Genomic DNA, 18,258 nt, shown 5'->3' on the forward strand with positions numbered 1-18,258 from the left:
TCAGTTTACAGACAGGGCCGGGAGCTGCGGAACAGCCCCGAGCTGAACCTGGCAGCTGCAGCACTCGCTTTTCCAAACGACACCTACAATCCCCTCGGGATCCCACATTCAACTCCCCAGATTCTGATCATGAAAACGGGAAGTTACCAAAAAAAGGCGTTCCACCAAGATTCCAAAGCCCTTTTTTCGAGTTATTTTTCGTTTTGAGGCAACCCCCCCCCCCTCCGGAGCCCGCCAGGGGTCGCTGCGGGGCTTTCCCCGGCCGCCATTTTCCGGCCGGGTGCGCGCATGGCGGCGGCGCCGGGCGCCTCCCGGGAGCTGCTGGCCGCGGGGCGCCGCCCAGGTGAGGGGCAGAAACGGGGCCGTGGAGGGGGCGGCGGGACCCCCGTGCTCGGGGAGGGGGCAGCTCCGCCACCCCTCTTCATCTGGGCCTCCGGGCATCGGGGCCTGCAGCCGGGGTGCCCCCCGCTTCGGCTGGCTTTCTCTCAGCAGCTGCGGCAGCATGTGGTGCGGAGGGCTTCTTAATTTGAGGGCTGTCTACCGCCTGTTGTTGTAGCTGCTGTGGCTGTAGTTGTGGGGTAGGGCTGCTGGAGGGGCACCTTCCTGCTCAGTGCCATGGGATCTGGTTGTGAGTGCTGCCCTGAGTTTGTCTAACTCCGTTTTGTACCTGTCTGCTGTCATGCTCTTTGTGGTAGCAAGTGCTAGATGCTCACTGCCTGCTGTCTACAGGGGTACTGACATGTCCCAACCCAAACAAACGTGAAAAAACAGCATTTGCAGGAAAGCAGACTGGGATTTCTGGAGGTAGAGATGGCTGAATTAATCCTCATCTGTTTAGGTTTGGTACAGAGAAGGGGGAGAAGGAGCAGCAAGAGAAAAGCTTCACCCTTAAAATGTGAGATTTGTGGTTGGTGCAAGTAAACATTTAAACACCTGTTTGTTTCCAGGGCTAGAAGAAACATTACTGATTAGTTCAAAACATAGCAGCAAGAAGGCCACAACTTTGCAGACGGTTAGGATGCCAAGGAGTAATGGTAAGTATAACTCCTTCTGGGGCAGTGGCAACTACTAGCTATTTTATTTAACAGAAGTTAATGTTTAACAGTTCAACATGCTTATGCGTCTGTGAATCTGTATTTCCTTGTGTTGTTAAGGGGAGAAACTCTCATGCTCTGTTTTGTTGGTGTTAGATTCTTTGTTGCAGTTACGCCTCCTACAGGTTTACTATGTAACTGCTGTTTCTGCAAAACTAGATTTGTTGTGCTAAGTGTTGCAGTTTTACCTTTTAGAGACATGCTCAGAGAAAAATCCCAGTGTCTGCATACAGTGAATTATTTAGGATGTACCTTTGGTCTTCATTTAGTCAGCTACTTTCAAATTCATGCATGTTATGTGGATAATTTTAATGATTTATTTTTTAATGAATGTTCTGCCAGAATGATTAAGCCGGACCATATAATATTTCATTAATAATAAATTAATTTGAATGCATGTCTTTATGAAAATGACAGCATTTCAGATGTACGTTATGCCTGTTAGAGTCCTTTGAGTCCTTCAGTCTATACTTTGTAAGGGAAGAGAGGAGGACATCATTTTATTTCCACTGGAGGTAATGCTGATGTGGAAGTTTCTCAAGATGACATTCAATGCATATTTTAAACCATGGCAGTTACTAGCCACATTTTGTTTTAAGAATCCAAATGGAACTGTAGGTGTGATTTCTTCACCTGTACCACATGCTGACCAATCCTGTGTCTTTTAGCAACTTATGTCTTGGGAAATTGAATACTATAAAGAATCCTCCTATTAAAACATAAGATGACAATTGGAAATTACAATTGAAATGGAATCTGTTTAGAAGCTCAGGTTTCTGAGGTATAAATGTATAAGTGATTATGTCTTTTTATAGATATGCAGGTGGTAATTATTTCTGTTTCAGTTCTGGACAGAGTACAGAGCTTTTTACCACAGATGGCACATGCAAATGATGAGCTAAGAAGAAAAATGGTAACAGCACCAGCTCATCAATTTGATATTGAAAATCTAGATGGCGCCACAGAAAAAGTTATAGAAATGGTAAATACTATATATTTGGTTCTATACAATAAATTTAGATACAAGTAAAATAATCCTCTGATCTTAGAAGGAACTAGGCTGAAGAATAGTGAAAAAACAAAGTGGATTATGAGAATTGTTGTAACATGCTGATATGGTATGGGTAACGGGCAGGATTTTAAAAAGACTTTTGATATGGCAACATCTGCCAAAATCTTGGTTTTATAATAAACGAGCTAGGAAACCTAGTCATTAATAACATAGTGCTATTTGCAGATCATGTAAGAAATGTATTTGCATAATAAGTATGTATCCTGTATTTTGTATACTTTGTATTTATACATGTGTTTATATACACATATATATATTTATATGTACATCTAGTATATTTAACATATTTTGTATAAATATGTATTCCTGTATTTTGCCTTGCAGCATACAGGAAGTTTTTGAGGTGAGAATTGTCAGTTTAAGACAGATGCTTTCAGAGAAAAAAATAAACAGACCTCAAATCATAGCTCTGCATATGGAAATATACAATCACTTTTGCTTCAGAAAATATCCTGGTGATTTAAACTACTTGCTACTTTGTGTTGATCGTTGCAGTACCATCAATAATACTAGATTATATGATTTATATTCATAAATATATAAACACTTTATATGCATATATCATGACCCCTTTTATGCATTAAGTGGTTTGATTTAAATTCTTTACTGAATATTAGTTTTGATGCTTACTGCTCACCAGTTTAAACTTCTAATTTAGACTGAATTCAGATATGTATTCAGTTCTCTCTTTTATAATGATACAAAAATACCTTATGTTTGTTATTGGGCAATAAAATTACAACTTTAATGTTTAGGAATCTGTTTATGATACCTGTCATAATCATAGAAGAAGCCAAAATTCTAACTGTGGTTATGGTTTTCTTACGCTAGTAGGGCTGATTGATTTATTTTCTTTATATTTTACTCAAATTATAAAAGTGATACAAAAATGTATAATATGTTAACTCAGTTTTTTTTTTGTTTTTTTTTTTTTTTTTCCAGAATGTGGCTGTAGTTGAACTGAGTGGTTCCGATACAGATGAAGAGATACTAACTTCAGAAGATGACTCAGAATCTGAAGATGACTGTACAACTGATGAAGTGACAATACACAATATTAAGTTTCCTAAACAAAAGGAAGAAAAGGGCAAAATAGAAATTTTGGACAGCAAAGAGAATGAGTAAATCCATTTTTATTTTATTTTTTTTTTTTAAAGAAAAACAGACAAACCAACTATGTTTTCTTTGACAATTTGGCCCTTAAAACTACCTTGTTTCCCAATGTGACACTTCCCAGGATCACGTAAAATGCTTTAGTTTACACAGAGGAGAATTCAGGATCTACTCATGGCTCTGAGGCAAGCTGCATCTCTGAAGATTAAGTACTGTCTTATTCATCAAACAAAATGGAAATTCCAAGCTTCATCATGAGGTTAGACAAAGTGGCTAGAATCCGGGGCACTTGAACAGGAAGGCGTGCTGCAGAGCTAGTTAAGAACTGTTACTTTGTTGAATAAAGATTTTTGTACTGTACTTAAAATAAATATTTGCTTCCAGGGGAGGAAAGAGGTAACTAGGAGAAAAATATTTTATTTTTTTTTATATGGTGTCCTGTGAAATGTTATGTACCATGTCTTCAATATTAAACATTACCTTAAAGTACAACAGAGGTTGTCTACATTGCATTCATGAACACCAAAGCAGTGGTTGGAGCCATTTCAAGATGAGGTAGCATGGTAAAGGACAGATTTGTAACAAGCCATGACTTGAGAGAGTTTGACAAAGGATTACGCACACTTCTTGGCTTGTACGGAGTTATGGGTGGGTTGCTGCTAGTACCTAACTAGCTTGTATCTGCAATGTTTGTGGCTATATATCCTTGGTACTTACATGTACATGGTTAAGTCTGCCTCTGTGGTGTTAAAACTACTCCAAGCCACACTTCTCATCTCTCACTTTCTCTATCGTGTTTTTGTCCTCTCCATTTGGTTAACAACTGCCATTGCCAGAAGAATAAGGTTAATTTTCAGTATGCGTGTACTGAACTAGCTTGAAACAGCTGTGGAACTGTAATCGGTGAAGTTATATCTTATTCGTACTTTCCTCAGATTGATCAAATACAATGATTTGGGCTGTCGAATTTACTTCACGGATGGCTTTGCATTTCAGAAGAGATGCCTCTGGATATCACAGTTTGTTTCTTAAAGGAATTTTGTACTTTCTACACCATTAAAGTAAAATTTTCTATATTGTATTTACTCAAGTATTAAATTTAAAACATCATGACTTGAAACCTGCCATTATTTACACCATTTATTTTAAATCCAGCACTTAATTCTAGAGCTTGCTTTTATGATCTGTTTGATAGTGTTTCTGATAAGAAATTACAAGGATTCTGGTCCTTCACAGTGTGGCTTCTTAAAAATGGAAGGGGGGCACGATTCACTGAGATTAGCTGATTAAGTCACTGAGTGTTTTAGGGAATGGAAAGGATGGGAATCAATGAATGGGGCTGCTACTTTTAATGGTAGCTCACAGATGATATTAAACTCTAGGTGGAGTTGCAGACTAAGAAAAGCAAGCAGTCCTAGTAGGTTTAGTTTGTTAGACAAGGTCTTGACCTGTTCAGAAAGCTTCAAACTGAAGAAAGTTTGAAAGCCAATGTCTTAACTCAGTCATTTTAAAAGAGATTTTCCAGTAGGTTAATATAAAACGGTGATAACAGTCCATCTGCACAGACACAGAGTGATTTTAATCTGTTAATGTAAACACCTTTCAAACTGCAGGCAGATCACATGTTCCATATCAACAAAAAGATAGAAAATATTTTCAGTAACTTTAGCTTGATATGCATAGTTTTAACACTGATGTTGAACTCTGTATGTGTTATACAAAGATCATAGTAAGTGCACTTCCTTGCATTGATTTACTTCTTATGGCACAAAGGTTTTCTGTACTGCTGAAGAATCACCAGAGCAGAATGTTTAATTGCTACTGTAAAACTTGAACTCGTTTATAGCAAAAATGACCTAATAATATGCATATTTTGGTTCAACTTTAAGTCAAGCTTTATGACTAAAGATTAAAAATGTTCATGTAGATACTATGTTCACACAAATAAGTAGTAGGCATGTGAGAACTTATCTTTCAGTTGTGGTTTGGCTTATTTTTTTAATACTTTTTTTTTTTTTTTTTTTTTTCGTTTTGCTTGTGCTTACAACTGCTACTGTTGCTGGATAATTTAAATAACTTCAGGTTAATTCCCAAATACTTTTGTCTTTCAGTGAGACTAAAATTTGGACCTGATTTATGGAAATTTATCTATGGAATGAGTGTATTTTTTTTTCTAGTTGTAGCACTGCAGACAGCATATCCTGGGCATCGTATTTAGTGCTTTGTGGAGTCCTTAAGATTAAAACTTTGCCAAAAGTTTACTTTCCAAGTGAGGCTGTTAATATTCCACAGTGATGGCCTTTGTTCTGAGATATTCATGAAGAGCTTCTTCACCTGTACAAGCACAATATTAATCAGTTAGAATGGCAGCTAAATGAGAGCAAGTTGTCAGAGAATGTAACTACATCATTGAAGAAAAAATCAAAATGCTTTAGCCAACGTTTGAGTCCTTAACAAATAATGAGAAACTAATTAGTTTACCCTCCCCCTTAGATTTACAGAACTGGTTTAACAAAAAGAGAATAAAACCAACAAATGTTGAAAGAAAACAGCTGGAATTTAACAAGCAGTCACTTGGGTGGGATTGAAGTGGCAGCAATCTCTAGATGGCAACGGGGAGGGCTCATAGTTGCATTTAAGAAGTTTGGTTTGCCTTTAAGTTTCCAGATAAAAATTCCGTGTAGAAGTTTTTAATCTCTCTTCCCCTCCCCTTTTTTTCCCCGATAATATTAATCATTTTGATTTCTACAAATGTCTGATAATTGCTAGAAATTCAAACGGCAAAAATCTGTTGCATTATTGTGATAAAAAATTCTTTACTTTTTCATTGCCATGAGGCTTGATCTGTCCAGACTTGTAAAGACTCTTTGCTAGACTAAACCTGACTTTTTTTTTTTGAAACTTTTTTTTTTTTTTTTTTTGAAGAGAATATCTTCATGCAATCTTTCTCAGTGCTCACTGGCAGATTTTGATAACATTTTGAGGCATAATGAAATTTCTGAAGCTCTTACAAGTTTAGAGGAGAGACCTAAATTAACAGTCTTTCAGAGGGAAAGGAAAGAAGATTTTGGCCAATACCTTTGCTGCTTGACAGCATTTTGTAGCCTGCAGGCAGCTCTGGATAAGCTGTCATTTGACTGCTTGAGAGGAATATTCTGTATGCTGTAGCGTTACTTAACATTTGTACAGGAGGGACTGAATTGGAGGTACTGAGGTGGGGATATTGTGAGGATGGGGGAAGAATTAGATCACTACCTGGAGGAATGTGGGAGATGCAGGAAACACATCCGTAGCTCATTTTAGCAGTTCATGGCTAAAGTTATTTTTTCACTGATTTGGACTATCGGATAAGAAATGAGGTAGAGAACAACTTACCTAGATCTTTTCCAAAGCCAGACTGTTTAAATCCACCAAATGGTGCTGCCACATCAGTTTTGTTATATGTATTTATAAAAACTGTCCCAGCTTCTAGCTTTTCACTGATATAGAGCGCTTTGCTTATGTCTTTTGTGAAAATGCCTGAAGCTAACCCGTATTCTGTGCTGTTTGCCCGTCGCAGCACTCCATCAACATCCCTGTGGGAGAAAGAATTGATTTACTTGCTAGGAGGTAAAATAAACAAGTATTAGCAAGCTTTCACCTTCATTTTCATTGAAACACCTTTTCCCATGCACTCTCTTCTCCAGTTAGCTTTGTTAAAGACACCATTTATTAAGAACTACTCTCTGTGTCAATCTGTCAGATTTAAGGAAATTCGTACACTTGCTTCAAATTTATAAAGCTTGTGTTTACATTTCTGTGTGTAAGACTACACTAAGAAATGTCAGAAGAAAAGTTGCGTTATGCATACTAACTTTGCTCAGCTACAGCACAATTTGGGGATTACAGCAATATGAAAACATTTGTAAAGCAGAGCTTGGCAGCAGGTTTATGAATTGGTTTGCAAAAATTTGCAAGTTAAATAAATGTTGAATCTCAGCCTTCTATTGTGACATGTCTTTTCAGGACATGTTCAGAGTGCTATTTTTGTATTTCTTCTCCATATACCTTCAAAGTTAAAACTTCAAAATCTTGTCATAGCCCCTTATTGCTATACATAATTTGTAGATAGAAAGGGGTATCTGTGTGGCCAGGTCTTCAGTGCACTTTGATATTTCAGAAAGATTAAAGCAGGTGAAAATAGTCACATGATGTTTTTATATAAGGTTATCTCATCTGTTTGTAAAATAATTCCTATGATATAAAATGATTTTATGGACTGCCAGTTTTCATAGCTTTTAGTTACAAAAATAGTGTTCCAGTTTTGCACAATGCACAACAACACTATGCAGTCCTTTGTGACAAAGAGAAGAATAAGCAATTACACTGGGCAAAAAAATACACTTTTTGTAATTTGATCAAGCTGTTGCAATTATATAAGCTCCAGTAAAAATATTACATTAAATACCAGGTCTTATTTAAGAAGTGGCACTTGAGGTTGCCTTCTAGTCCCTTGCATGCTTCTAATAGCATTAGTTCTATATTGACATGGAGAAGGATACCCCATACTAAAAATTTTCTGAGTTTAGGTGGAAGAAGACCTAGGGATTCAGACAGATTTACAAGATTAAACAAAACCATACTACATATTTTAATCATTTCTATACTATGTATTTTATCATTTCTATGCATAGGGTGAAAATGAGGAAGTAAATTTTCAGTCACCAGAGGAGAACGTACCCATTTTTAAATTTGGAAATCACCATTACAGGACCAAAGGACTCTTCCTTGGCAATATACATATGATCTTCAACATCTGTGAATACAGTGGGTTCCATGAAAAAACCTAAACAGAGGATAAAGCATCATTTATTTGAGCATGAACAAAATGCTTTGTGGTTTTATATCATCCAGGCCATCAGTTTTGCATACTTTGACATCATAGATACACTGAGACTTGAAACAGAAAATAGTAAGAGTGATATGAATGAAGTATGAATAGAAATGCATGTGTGTAAGCACCAATGAAACTTCAGCACAAGGGTTAAAATAATAGCCTTGATCAGAACAAAAATATGCTGGTCAAGCCCAGACCAGAAGGCCTGCATACCACAAGCCCAGGTGACTCCTCAAGGGAAGACCCTGCACTGTGGCATCAGGAAGACAAGGTTACGGCATGTCACAGGGGTCACTGCTTTTCTTGTTACCTAGCAGGAAGACAGACCTAGCCATAAATATCTGTATATTCCAAACAAGGAAAAACATCTGATGGGCAGCAACTTTGCCTAAGATTTATGGAGACTGAAGTAAAGAAAATTTTAAGACAAATGCTCACCTAATAACAACTGTTCATTTCTAAGGGATGTAAAAAAAATCAAAAAAATCCAAAAATTAGTTCATTGTTGCCAATCAAGAATTGTCCCGTTCTTAGCCGTAAATGATCCTGGCCACCTAGATCTTGGTGAGCGAGCATATTTCACTGTAGTGGGTAAAATCAATTTCCATGAATTTGTATAATCGCCTCCTCCTTCCCGCTTAATTTTGTTACACTGATTTCTTGTAGCTACAAGTCTCCACATTCTTTTTCTTTGGGGATGCGTTCTTTATATTGTAAAATTCAGACAAAAATGTCTACTATTAATTTCTGTTTAATCACAGATGTCCATGAGAAAATGCTGCTTTCCCGTTAAACTTAATACACATATTCTTTATATAACAAAACAGGCTTTTGATAATAGTACCTAAAGCAGACTCTGCCAGCAGTTTCCTCAGTCAGCTTTACTGTTTTGTTCATCTAAATGGATGTAATTATACTTCCAGCTCTTGACAGTTCAGTGATGTTCCAAAAAAGGTTTCAGTGCTCCACAAACAATAGGAGTAAATGATCATAAGATTCTAATACAGACTAGATTCTGACTCAATTTTGTATGTTACATTTCAGTTGCACAGGATCTCTTAATATGAGACTTGAACACACTGTTCTCAAGTGCTATCTTGGACTAACCTTGTACTGTTTCTATGATATTGCTGCTTTATATAAAGCAGCAGAGACAAAAACATTGGCTTTTATTTAAAGTGTAAAAATTCCAAACACCTTTGAACAATATCTTACCTGGTCTACATACTTGCTTTCCTCCATACACTAGAGTGGCTCCTTCTTTTACTCCAGTTTCACAATATTGCAGCAGCTTTTCCAAATGTGCCTTGTGATTTTGTGGACCATGATCCGTAGATCTATCCAGTGGGTCACCGATTTTCATTTTTTTAATTTCTTCCACCTATGGGTAACCCAATTAAAATGAAGTTATAGAACGTGAAATGGTTGTTAAAGTGACCAGTGACTGAGCATGCTTTCCTGATAGCGTTTTGAAGCTCGGCTCAAAGAAAGGGCTGCACTCTTAGAAAGTGAATGCTCCTCCCCTTCTAAAACGAGACTGTTTATATAGTCTTGTGTTTGGTAAGCTCTGGTTACTTCTCTAAGTTTTTGATGTTGCTTTTATGTACTCATTCTCTTCCATTATTAAGAAAGCATCTAAACTGTTAGCTTTTACCAGTGGTAAATGAGTTATCATAATAATTTCCTGGTCTTGAACTATAGAAATGAATTCTCCAATGGTATGGTATGGTAACTATCGGATTTTTAAGAATGACTAGCTACGAATCCAATATGCCTTTTTCAAAACTTCATAGCAATCTTCAATCACATGGACGGAAGCTCAATTGTTGTTTTCATCTTACTTTCTTAATGAAATATGAAATATCACCGAAGGCACAATATTTATTTCAATGTTACTTATCTGTACCTTACTGATAAAAATATCTCCCTTTAGTGTCTTCCTTTTAACCCTGCAAGAGGGTCACAAGAAGTAGTATTGCCTACCCTAAGCAATAATGAGAAGTTAAAAAAAATTAAAATAACATGAAATGCACATTTCTATAAAACTAGTGGATCGTTGTGCCATAGTAACACATCTGCTTAAACTTTATTCTTACCACTTTTCTAACAAATTCATCGTGGATTGACTCCTCCACAAACAGCCTGCCAGCAGCAATGCAGTTTTCTCCTTTGTTGAAATATACTGCTCCCATACCCTGATCAAGGGGAAAAAAAACAAACATTCATCTTTATATACTTATAGGCATCCTCTTGTTCATTTGCTGTTTCATTCTATTCCCTTCGGATGCATTCTATACTTGTTACACTCCAAGTGTGATGCTTCATGTAAAGGGACATCATCAATGCAACAGCCAGGCTAATCTTATAACTGGCAAACACACTGCTCTGGAGACAAATGGCTTGGGATGAACCCATTAGCACTGCTCTTTTCATTTCCATCAGTGTTCCACAGAAACACCTGCTGCAGCATCACAGCTAAGAGAGCTAGCAGCATGACCAGAAAACATAAAACTGTGTTAATCCACTGAGGAAAACTGCTTGAGTAGATAGTCACATGTAATGGGGTGAACATTACCTCACTGTAATCTACAGTGAGCCTTCTATTTCAGGAGTGTGGATTCAGAATCAATGCAGTAGGTTCCCTTTTATTTACCAAAAATTGATGCCTACTATTGTTTTTCCAGGGGGAGTAAGGAGGTGGGGGAAAGAAAGGCAGGAAAAATAAAATTCCCTCAAAGTTGTTTTTTGGCGGCTTCAAAGGCCTAGAGTTTTGGCGTAGTACGTATGATGAGGATCATGTGCTAATGTCAAGTGTGTGGCAAAAAGTCACTGTTTTGAAAAAAGCTGTCAATGTTATGTATATCTTAGGCCAACCTCTGCATCTCTACATGTGAAAACAGTGGTGTGACCAAGCAGTGCACTGACTACAAAATTTTAACTTTTATTTACACGCATACTTCACTGTGCAGTCAGTCAGACTCTTGTCCTGCCAACACAAGCTCAACAAATGTGGATAGCATATAACAGTTTCTTCCTTCTTTCTGAGACCTTCATTTACTTCTTAGTGAGCAAACTGTATCTGTTGTCATTTTGTCGAGTCAAATCACTTGAGCAGGAAATAATCTTAAATCTACCAAATTTCTTGTTTGCACTTTTTACTTTGAAATTTTAAATGTATTACAGCTGGTTGGGAAGGTGAATTATGTGATTGATGGTGAATTAAGAAGCATTGTATGGCAAAAGGGAGCTCACTGTATATTTTATCTCACTCTCAGACTTATTTTTGAATCTTTTTTTTTTTTTTCCCTTTTTTTAAGCATCAGATTTTGACAGAAATAATTTTTAACGTGTTAGCTTGGCTGATGAAAATACTTTCTAATTATATTTCATGTACTGTCTAATGTATACTTGTAGTACAAATCCCTGTCTTTTTGGCACAGCATATACAATTCAGTTGTGCTGGCATAAAAAACATCCTACAGAAAGGGAGTCTGTTTTCTAACAGATTACAAAAATCTTCATGCAAGGGTTCCCTGCTGCAGTTTTTGACAAAAAAAAAAAATAGTATTGATATACTCTGAGGTTGTATCACCAAGGCTTTGGGTATATTTTATTTCAAAGTAGCATTACCATTTTTACAGCTCTGTCAAGATCGCAGTCGTTGAATATGATCAGTGGTGATTTACCACCAAGTTCGAGTGAAACTTTCTTCAGATTAGTGGCTGCACTGAAAAAAAAAGATTATGTAAAAACAAGCAAACAACAACAGCAATACCACAAACTTTTATATAGCTGTTTTCAGTATTTCCTTTCAATCATAATTAGTGAAAATATAAAGCTCTACTTTCTAACAATGACTTAGTAGAATTCTACATACATGTAAACAACCATGTGTAGTTGTGCTTGGGTATTACTGCTACATGCAATATATAGCCAATAAAGTACTTAAGAACTAGGTAAAGCAGCATTTATTTATGAATCTTATGCTGAGAGTACCTCTTCATGATCTCTTTACCGGTTGGTGTAGAACCGGTGAATCCAATTTTGCGAACATCTGGATGTTTAGACAAGTGCTGTCCCACTAGGCCACCTGGGATGGGAAAAACAGCTTAGCTGGACAGTATCTAAGCAATTTTTACTACCCCAGCAGTAGCACTGTACACAGAAAGAGTTAAGAAAGAGTCAATCAAGTAAAATATCACATCCTTATTTATATTTACAGCTTTATTCATATGACTATGAAAATATCCTGTTAGTTAACTTAAATCACATTAACATGTCCAAATTCCCTCATTTCTCTATTCTAAAGAATATCTTCCCTAATATTCCACTGTAGGTGGAATGATCAGATTCATAACAGAGCCTGCCCCGTACAGTTACTCTGTCACTTTACTTCTTCAGGGGAAAGACGAAAATGGTGTCACTAGGTAACACGGTGCGGACCACATTATTTATAGTGACCAATAAGCATCCTACCTGCTTGCTTTTCATCTCACAGTCATGTTTAAATACCTCCAAGTGACGATAAGATTAGGAGAAAAAATGAAGTCTTACAATCAAGTGCAACATGTTTCTCTCTAATACATTCCTTTTCAGAGTATTCATACTATTTGTGTGAGCTTGGAAAGAGTGTAGGCTGACAGCTCTTACCACTAGTTAGAGTCAGGTGACATACAGAAATTTCCAATTCAGTTCTGGAAAGTCATGAAATCGCTGTATGACACAGGTGCAAGCCTACTACCTACAAAGATAAACGAACTCATGTACTAGGTTTTCAAAGGTACAATGCTAGTTCACCAGCTTTAGCATGACCTACTCTCCCCAGAAAAAAATGGTTAGTTGAAGTTTTACCTGAACCAGGCAGAATATTTATAACACCCTTAGGAAATCCAGCTTTAGCTGAGAGTTCTGCAAACTTCAAGGAAGTCAGAGGTGTGACCTAAGTAGAAACACTTAGATTAGGTCTCCTGTTTTAATTAAATGCACATCAATAACTATTGCACTCAGTACTTCTTAACTTCGAATTATTTTCTTCAAGAAACAACAACTTTTAATTTGCTGATACCGTGAGGAAGAAGGTGGATTCAAATCATTCATCAAAACGTCATATATCATTCTTGCAAATGAGATTACCATCAGAGTAGAATTTAAGACAATCAGTATCTTGTACCATCATGGTTATTTATATTAATATACATGCACTTTAAAACATAGAACAGGTTAGCCTATGGATGAAATCCACTGGGGTGCATAAATCATTTTGCCTGAACAAAAACTAGAGGACCAGAACCATTTGTACATTTCTTTTAGTTTTACCTGAGCTGGCTTGAGAACCAATGTGTTGCCTGCAGCCAAGCATGCCGCACTCTTCCATGCAAGCATCATCAGTGGGTAATTCCATGGGATAACAATTGCACAGACACTTAAAGTAGGGAAAAATGGGGTAAGATTACAGTTTTGAAGGCAACATTTGAATGATTTTTCTGTATAACAAGGCTGTCACTGAGAAGAAAAAAGTGATACTTACCCTATTGGCTCTTTCTTGGTGAATGTTAGATTATGGTTTGGCCGTGCCTGGTTAATTGGAATTGTAGCACCCTGAAAAAAACAAAAACAAAACAAAACAAAACACCACAGATTAATACTGGTACCATTTAATCATTTTGGTTTCAAATAGAATTTAAGTAGCTATATAAGTATGTTCTGGAAAGCCAGAGAATAGTTTCAAAACCAGAAGCGCTTATGCATCAGAGAAAGGAGTGGGGATGTTTCTACTGTAAAATTTCCTACTAAGACTACTGTAACCAAATCCTGATTTTCAGTTGGGTGACATAAAAGCATAGATAACAAAAATCTGGAAGAACATAAAGCGGGAATATAATGCAGGAAAGAAAGCTGAATGATATTCCTGGTTGTAGATCTTAAAGGTTGACCTTTGGCTGTTGAACCTATGCTGTTTGCTGTGGTACCAAGCAAATTTAGAAGTCTTGGCCAGGACGTAACAGAGCATGAGGCTCTGCACCTAACAGCATGACTGGACCACAACAATATTCTGTTCCATGGATTATAAGAACTGACTAAGCGTGCATATCCTCAGACATCTCAAGTAATTTGTCAGATATTGGGAGTCAGACTTTAAATCCATATTCTCCAATTGGAAGCAGACACTGCTTTTGTCTTGCCAGGAACATCCACTGTAGGTAAAATTCTAATTCTGTTTTATTTTTCTATTCTTTGATTACTTTGCTAACACTGCTTTTTGGCACTGTGTCAGCAGAAAAAAAATGCATAGAGAAGTACTGTTATTGGTCATTTCCTTTACACATTCACTTGCCTGAATTTTGTCGCACCATCCAGCAAAGTATCTGAATGTTTGCACAGACATTCCAATATGGGTCTTCAAAGCTAAAGTGTAGACAGCTCCTGAATCAATAGACTCTATGGTTGCTAACTCTTCTTGATGTTCTTCCATCAGGTCTGCAAGTCTGTAATCAAAACATTACAAATGCATGTCAATGAGAAGTGACTTCTAATCATTGAGAGCATAAAATGGTATTTTGTGTGGCAAAGAACTGTAACTAAAATAGCATTGCCACTGAATCTGGAAGTGCAACATTGGAGTGCAGCACTGCTCGTTAATGTCAGCAAGAGCTTGAGCAATTGTCTGTTAAAGTCTGCATATGTCTTAATGTGGACTGCAGTATACACTGGATTAAGACTAGATCTGTGAAAAATTCACCTGGTCATTCAATTATGGTTTTGCAATTAATATTAGAAAAATTGCTCTCTCTCTGTTGTACTACAAGGAGCCAATTATAAAAAATCAGACCCATAAGTCAGAAAACAAATGCACAGTAACATAAGAAATGTCAAGTAATCAAAAGTACTGAGAAGGGCTAGTTAGTGTCCTAAACTAAGACTTGGGAAACCTAGTGTCATAACACTGCTTCGTATTGTCTGAACTTGGACAGATTGCTTAAGTGTTACATGCTTCAAAGGCACATGGATGTCCAAAGATATAGATCCTAAGCTGTAACACAAATTGAATTTTATATGCATTGGTACATTTGAAAAATCTGTCTCAGGGTCTCCTTAGGCCTAAAGGTCTCCATCTGTTAGATTTATGAAGCAAGACAGTGGGGTGTAAGTAAGACTGTGAGTAGTCTGTAATCTGTGAGTCTCTGTGGTAAATGCTGTTGAATTAATAGTAGCAGCAGAAGTATCTCATAGTGGTCCCCTGCTCAGGCAGAAAGGTACATTTGCATGAAGGAATTTTTGCATCCAGGTCTTATGTCTCATATAAAAGTAAAATAGATGAGGCAAGGTTTTTCTTAAGCTTCTGTCTGTTTTGATACTCAGATGTATAAACAATGCTCTCATGTGATTTTAAGAGGTTAACTAGGTGCATTTTAGATCCTGTAAAGAGCATTTGAAACTGGATGTGGAAACTATTTTTTCCATTATGTCATTTCTGCACACTTAAAACATTTGCAGAGATGTGGAAAAATGCTCTTCAATACCTTTTTAAATTGTATTTTCAAGAGTCAGCTACAGGTCAGGGCATAAGCAGCACTGTGCAAAAGAACAGGTATGGCATGTCAGGCACAAAGGAGGAAGTTCCATTTACTGCATGCCTCATATCTTCTATTAATGATTCCCTAGGACAAAGTAGCAGAGCTAGAGGCTTTAAAGGTATAAACCTCTCCAGTCTGGCACTCAAAAGCTCAAGAGGAAGAAAGGGCCTTGTTTGAATTAAGGTGGACTGGAGAGAGACTTCATTCATACTGGGAATGATTTGCAACATAAATATTCTGGTATACCTATCCTGGAGAGCCAGTCACCTAAGCAGAGAAGAGTTTAATCAAGGAATTATCAGTGAAAGGGAGTTACCTTTACAATATGCCTAACCAACATAGCTCTGCTTGCAGGTCTTTCAGGTGTAGAACACAGAACAGTAGTCCTAAGATATTCGAGGTTTATCTCCAGGGCAGAGTTACCCTGAGTTTTCAAGCACTCTACATTCCTAGCACAATTTAAATCCAAGTTTGTACATGTTTTGAACTTTGTACACTTTTGAAAGTTTTAATTGTTAGTTGTGGTGTTTAATTTTAATCTGAGTTTTAGTATTAGTTTTGATTTTATTTTTCTGTTGTGATTTTTTTTTCAGTATTGCAGGCCTTTTTTTTTTTTTTTTTTTTTTTTACTTTATGAGACAAACAGCATTTTCAACACTGCTTTCATTCTGTATTGCTAAGATGCCTGCAATGTATTGTAAAGCATTTTAAATACTTTTTTATTTCTCAGCTACACCTATTTGGCACATAACCTCCTGGCACAAGGTAATACAGGCTTAATACAGCAGTGCGTATGGGCATACTATGCAATATTACATTTTTTGAAAGGAAAAAAAATCCCTCTCTTCGCTACAGATGAACATGCAGTTTTTTCAGCCCAGTTGACTTGGCCAGGACATCCATTATTAATGTTGACAGGCCTGCAGGCTACAGCCTGCAGAAGAAAGATGTTCAATACACAGAACCTACTTCTTCATGAGTTCTTTGGTGTAGGAAGTTTCAACTCTGTTCAAGATCCTACCTTCCTTAAAGCCTACTGCTATGTCAAGTACAATAACTAAGCTAGCTGCCCCATGAATAAGAATGGAATTTGCCAAATACATTTATTTCTCTGTGCTGAGAATTTATTTTTCATCATCACATTAGCTAACTGTGGACCTGTGGCAATCAGGATTAGCAATCTGCTTGTTCACTCATCTGTACTCTACTTACTCATCCATTCATGTGTACTGAAATTGAAAAAAGGACACCGAAAGCAGTAAAAACACTTCATATAGCTCCACAAAAGAGGCTGTCTTTATAGGGAAGCTCTGAAGCTTCTAGTTAGGTCAAGTTTGCAAGACAGTCCCCTGCCAGTGCTTGCTCTCTGGCATCAGAAGTGTCATGCTGCATATGGAGAATCTTCAGTAACTGGGTTTTAATTAGCTGCCTCTAGTGTTGCCCTTGCAGTATCTAGCTAGTATGATCATCCTGTCCTTCCAAGATCACCTCTTGCCTTTCAAGGATCAGAAACCATTGCTAAAATACCATTCATGCAGCATAATCTCTGTCTTCTGAAATAATAACAACACAGACAAAAGGAGAACCAGACATTCTCTAGGGCTGACCCGGTGAAACAAATTCAAATGAGAAGAACTGAGCTGGAAGCCTCTCAGCTAAAAGTGGGATTCAGCTTACAGTGTTTCTACACTGTGCAATTCTTCCAAAGCAGACCATAAAACATCTGCTAGGGTGGGTCTGTAGCAGGTTAAGAAGTATGCTGGTCTATGTACATGGAAAATCTAGCATCGGTTACAGTCAGTTGCAAAATTAGTGGCAGTGTGGCTGTGTGGTTACTGTATGTAGTGCAAACACAGGTACTGAAGTAAACTAGGGGGCAAAAAGATAACTAGTCTGGTAATTCTGGGATTAAGAATATCCATCATGTTCAGAAAATCTGTAACAATTCTTCAGAGGAATAAAACAACATGATTTTAAAAAATGAAACAAACACAAAACTGCTCTTTACATACCTATACATGAGTCGCCCTCTTTCCCTTGCATTCATTCTTCCCCATTCACCATTTTCAAATGCCTCTTTTGCTGCTGCCACTGCTTTGTCAACATCAGCAAATGAAGCAGAAGATACACTGGCTATTATCTGTCAAAAGGTAGCGATGTATGTGTTAGCTCAGACTGAAAGGCTACTATGCTGTGTGCAAGTTTTTCTTCCTAAAATTCTTGATAGGGTATAAGCAAATAATCAATATTGTCAAGCCCATCATTTGTCATGGGTGAATCATGCTGCAAAAAGTTGAGACACAGCTGACACTGGCTGAATTTCACAGAATTGTCTAGGTTGGAAGAGACCTCAAGATTATCGAGTCAGATGGAGTCAATAAGACGAAGTCAATAAGATGGAGTCAGAGACCTCAAGATCATTGAGTCAATTTGGAGGACAATGCAGGGACTCTGATTCCTACATCTTTCTTCACATCAAGGCACTTTGTCTCACTGACATATACATAGTATTTTATGACGATGGTGTTC

The 18,258-nt window shown here is 37.3% G+C and overlaps 2 protein-coding genes across 2 annotated transcripts in view; one reads left to right on the plus strand and one right to left on the minus strand.

Moving 5' to 3' along the window:
• Positions 1-252: 252 nt before the first annotated feature.
• Positions 253-4,403, plus strand: NOPCHAP1 (NOP protein chaperone 1). The gene is made up of 4 exons (XM_082782352.1): positions 253-343; positions 948-1,034; positions 1,940-2,076; positions 3,109-4,403. Exons 1-4 carry the CDS (start codon positions 289-291, stop codon positions 3,289-3,291), a joined length of 462 nt encoding a protein of 153 aa, XP_082638478.1. The 5' UTR covers positions 253-288; the 3' UTR covers positions 3,292-4,403.
• A 181-nt stretch (positions 4,404-4,584) lies between these two features.
• ALDH1L2 (aldehyde dehydrogenase 1 family member L2) overlaps positions 4,585-18,258 on the minus strand; it is a 32,898-nt gene continuing 19,224 nt past the window's right edge. Inside the window, exons 12-23 of the mRNA XM_082782343.1 lie at positions 17,742-17,869; positions 14,490-14,640; positions 13,683-13,753; positions 13,472-13,577; positions 13,007-13,094; positions 12,152-12,245; positions 11,786-11,882; positions 10,252-10,350; positions 9,371-9,536; positions 7,999-8,104; positions 6,655-6,854; positions 4,585-5,613 (exon numbers count right to left, since the gene is read on the minus strand). Coding sequence (XP_082638469.1) covers positions 5,558-5,613; positions 6,655-6,854; positions 7,999-8,104; positions 9,371-9,536; positions 10,252-10,350; positions 11,786-11,882; positions 12,152-12,245; positions 13,007-13,094; positions 13,472-13,577; positions 13,683-13,753; positions 14,490-14,640; positions 17,742-17,869 — 1,362 coding nt within the window. The 3' untranslated portion in view covers positions 4,585-5,557. The remainder of the gene's footprint in view (positions 5,614-6,654; positions 6,855-7,998; positions 8,105-9,370; positions 9,537-10,251; positions 10,351-11,785; positions 11,883-12,151; positions 12,246-13,006; positions 13,095-13,471; positions 13,578-13,682; positions 13,754-14,489; positions 14,641-17,741; positions 17,870-18,258) is intronic.

The sequence above is a fragment of the Aythya marila genome, assembly GCF_965140915.1.
Source record: "Aythya marila genome assembly, chromosome: 1".
Lineage (NCBI taxonomy): Eukaryota > Metazoa > Chordata > Aves > Anseriformes > Anatidae > Aythya > Aythya marila.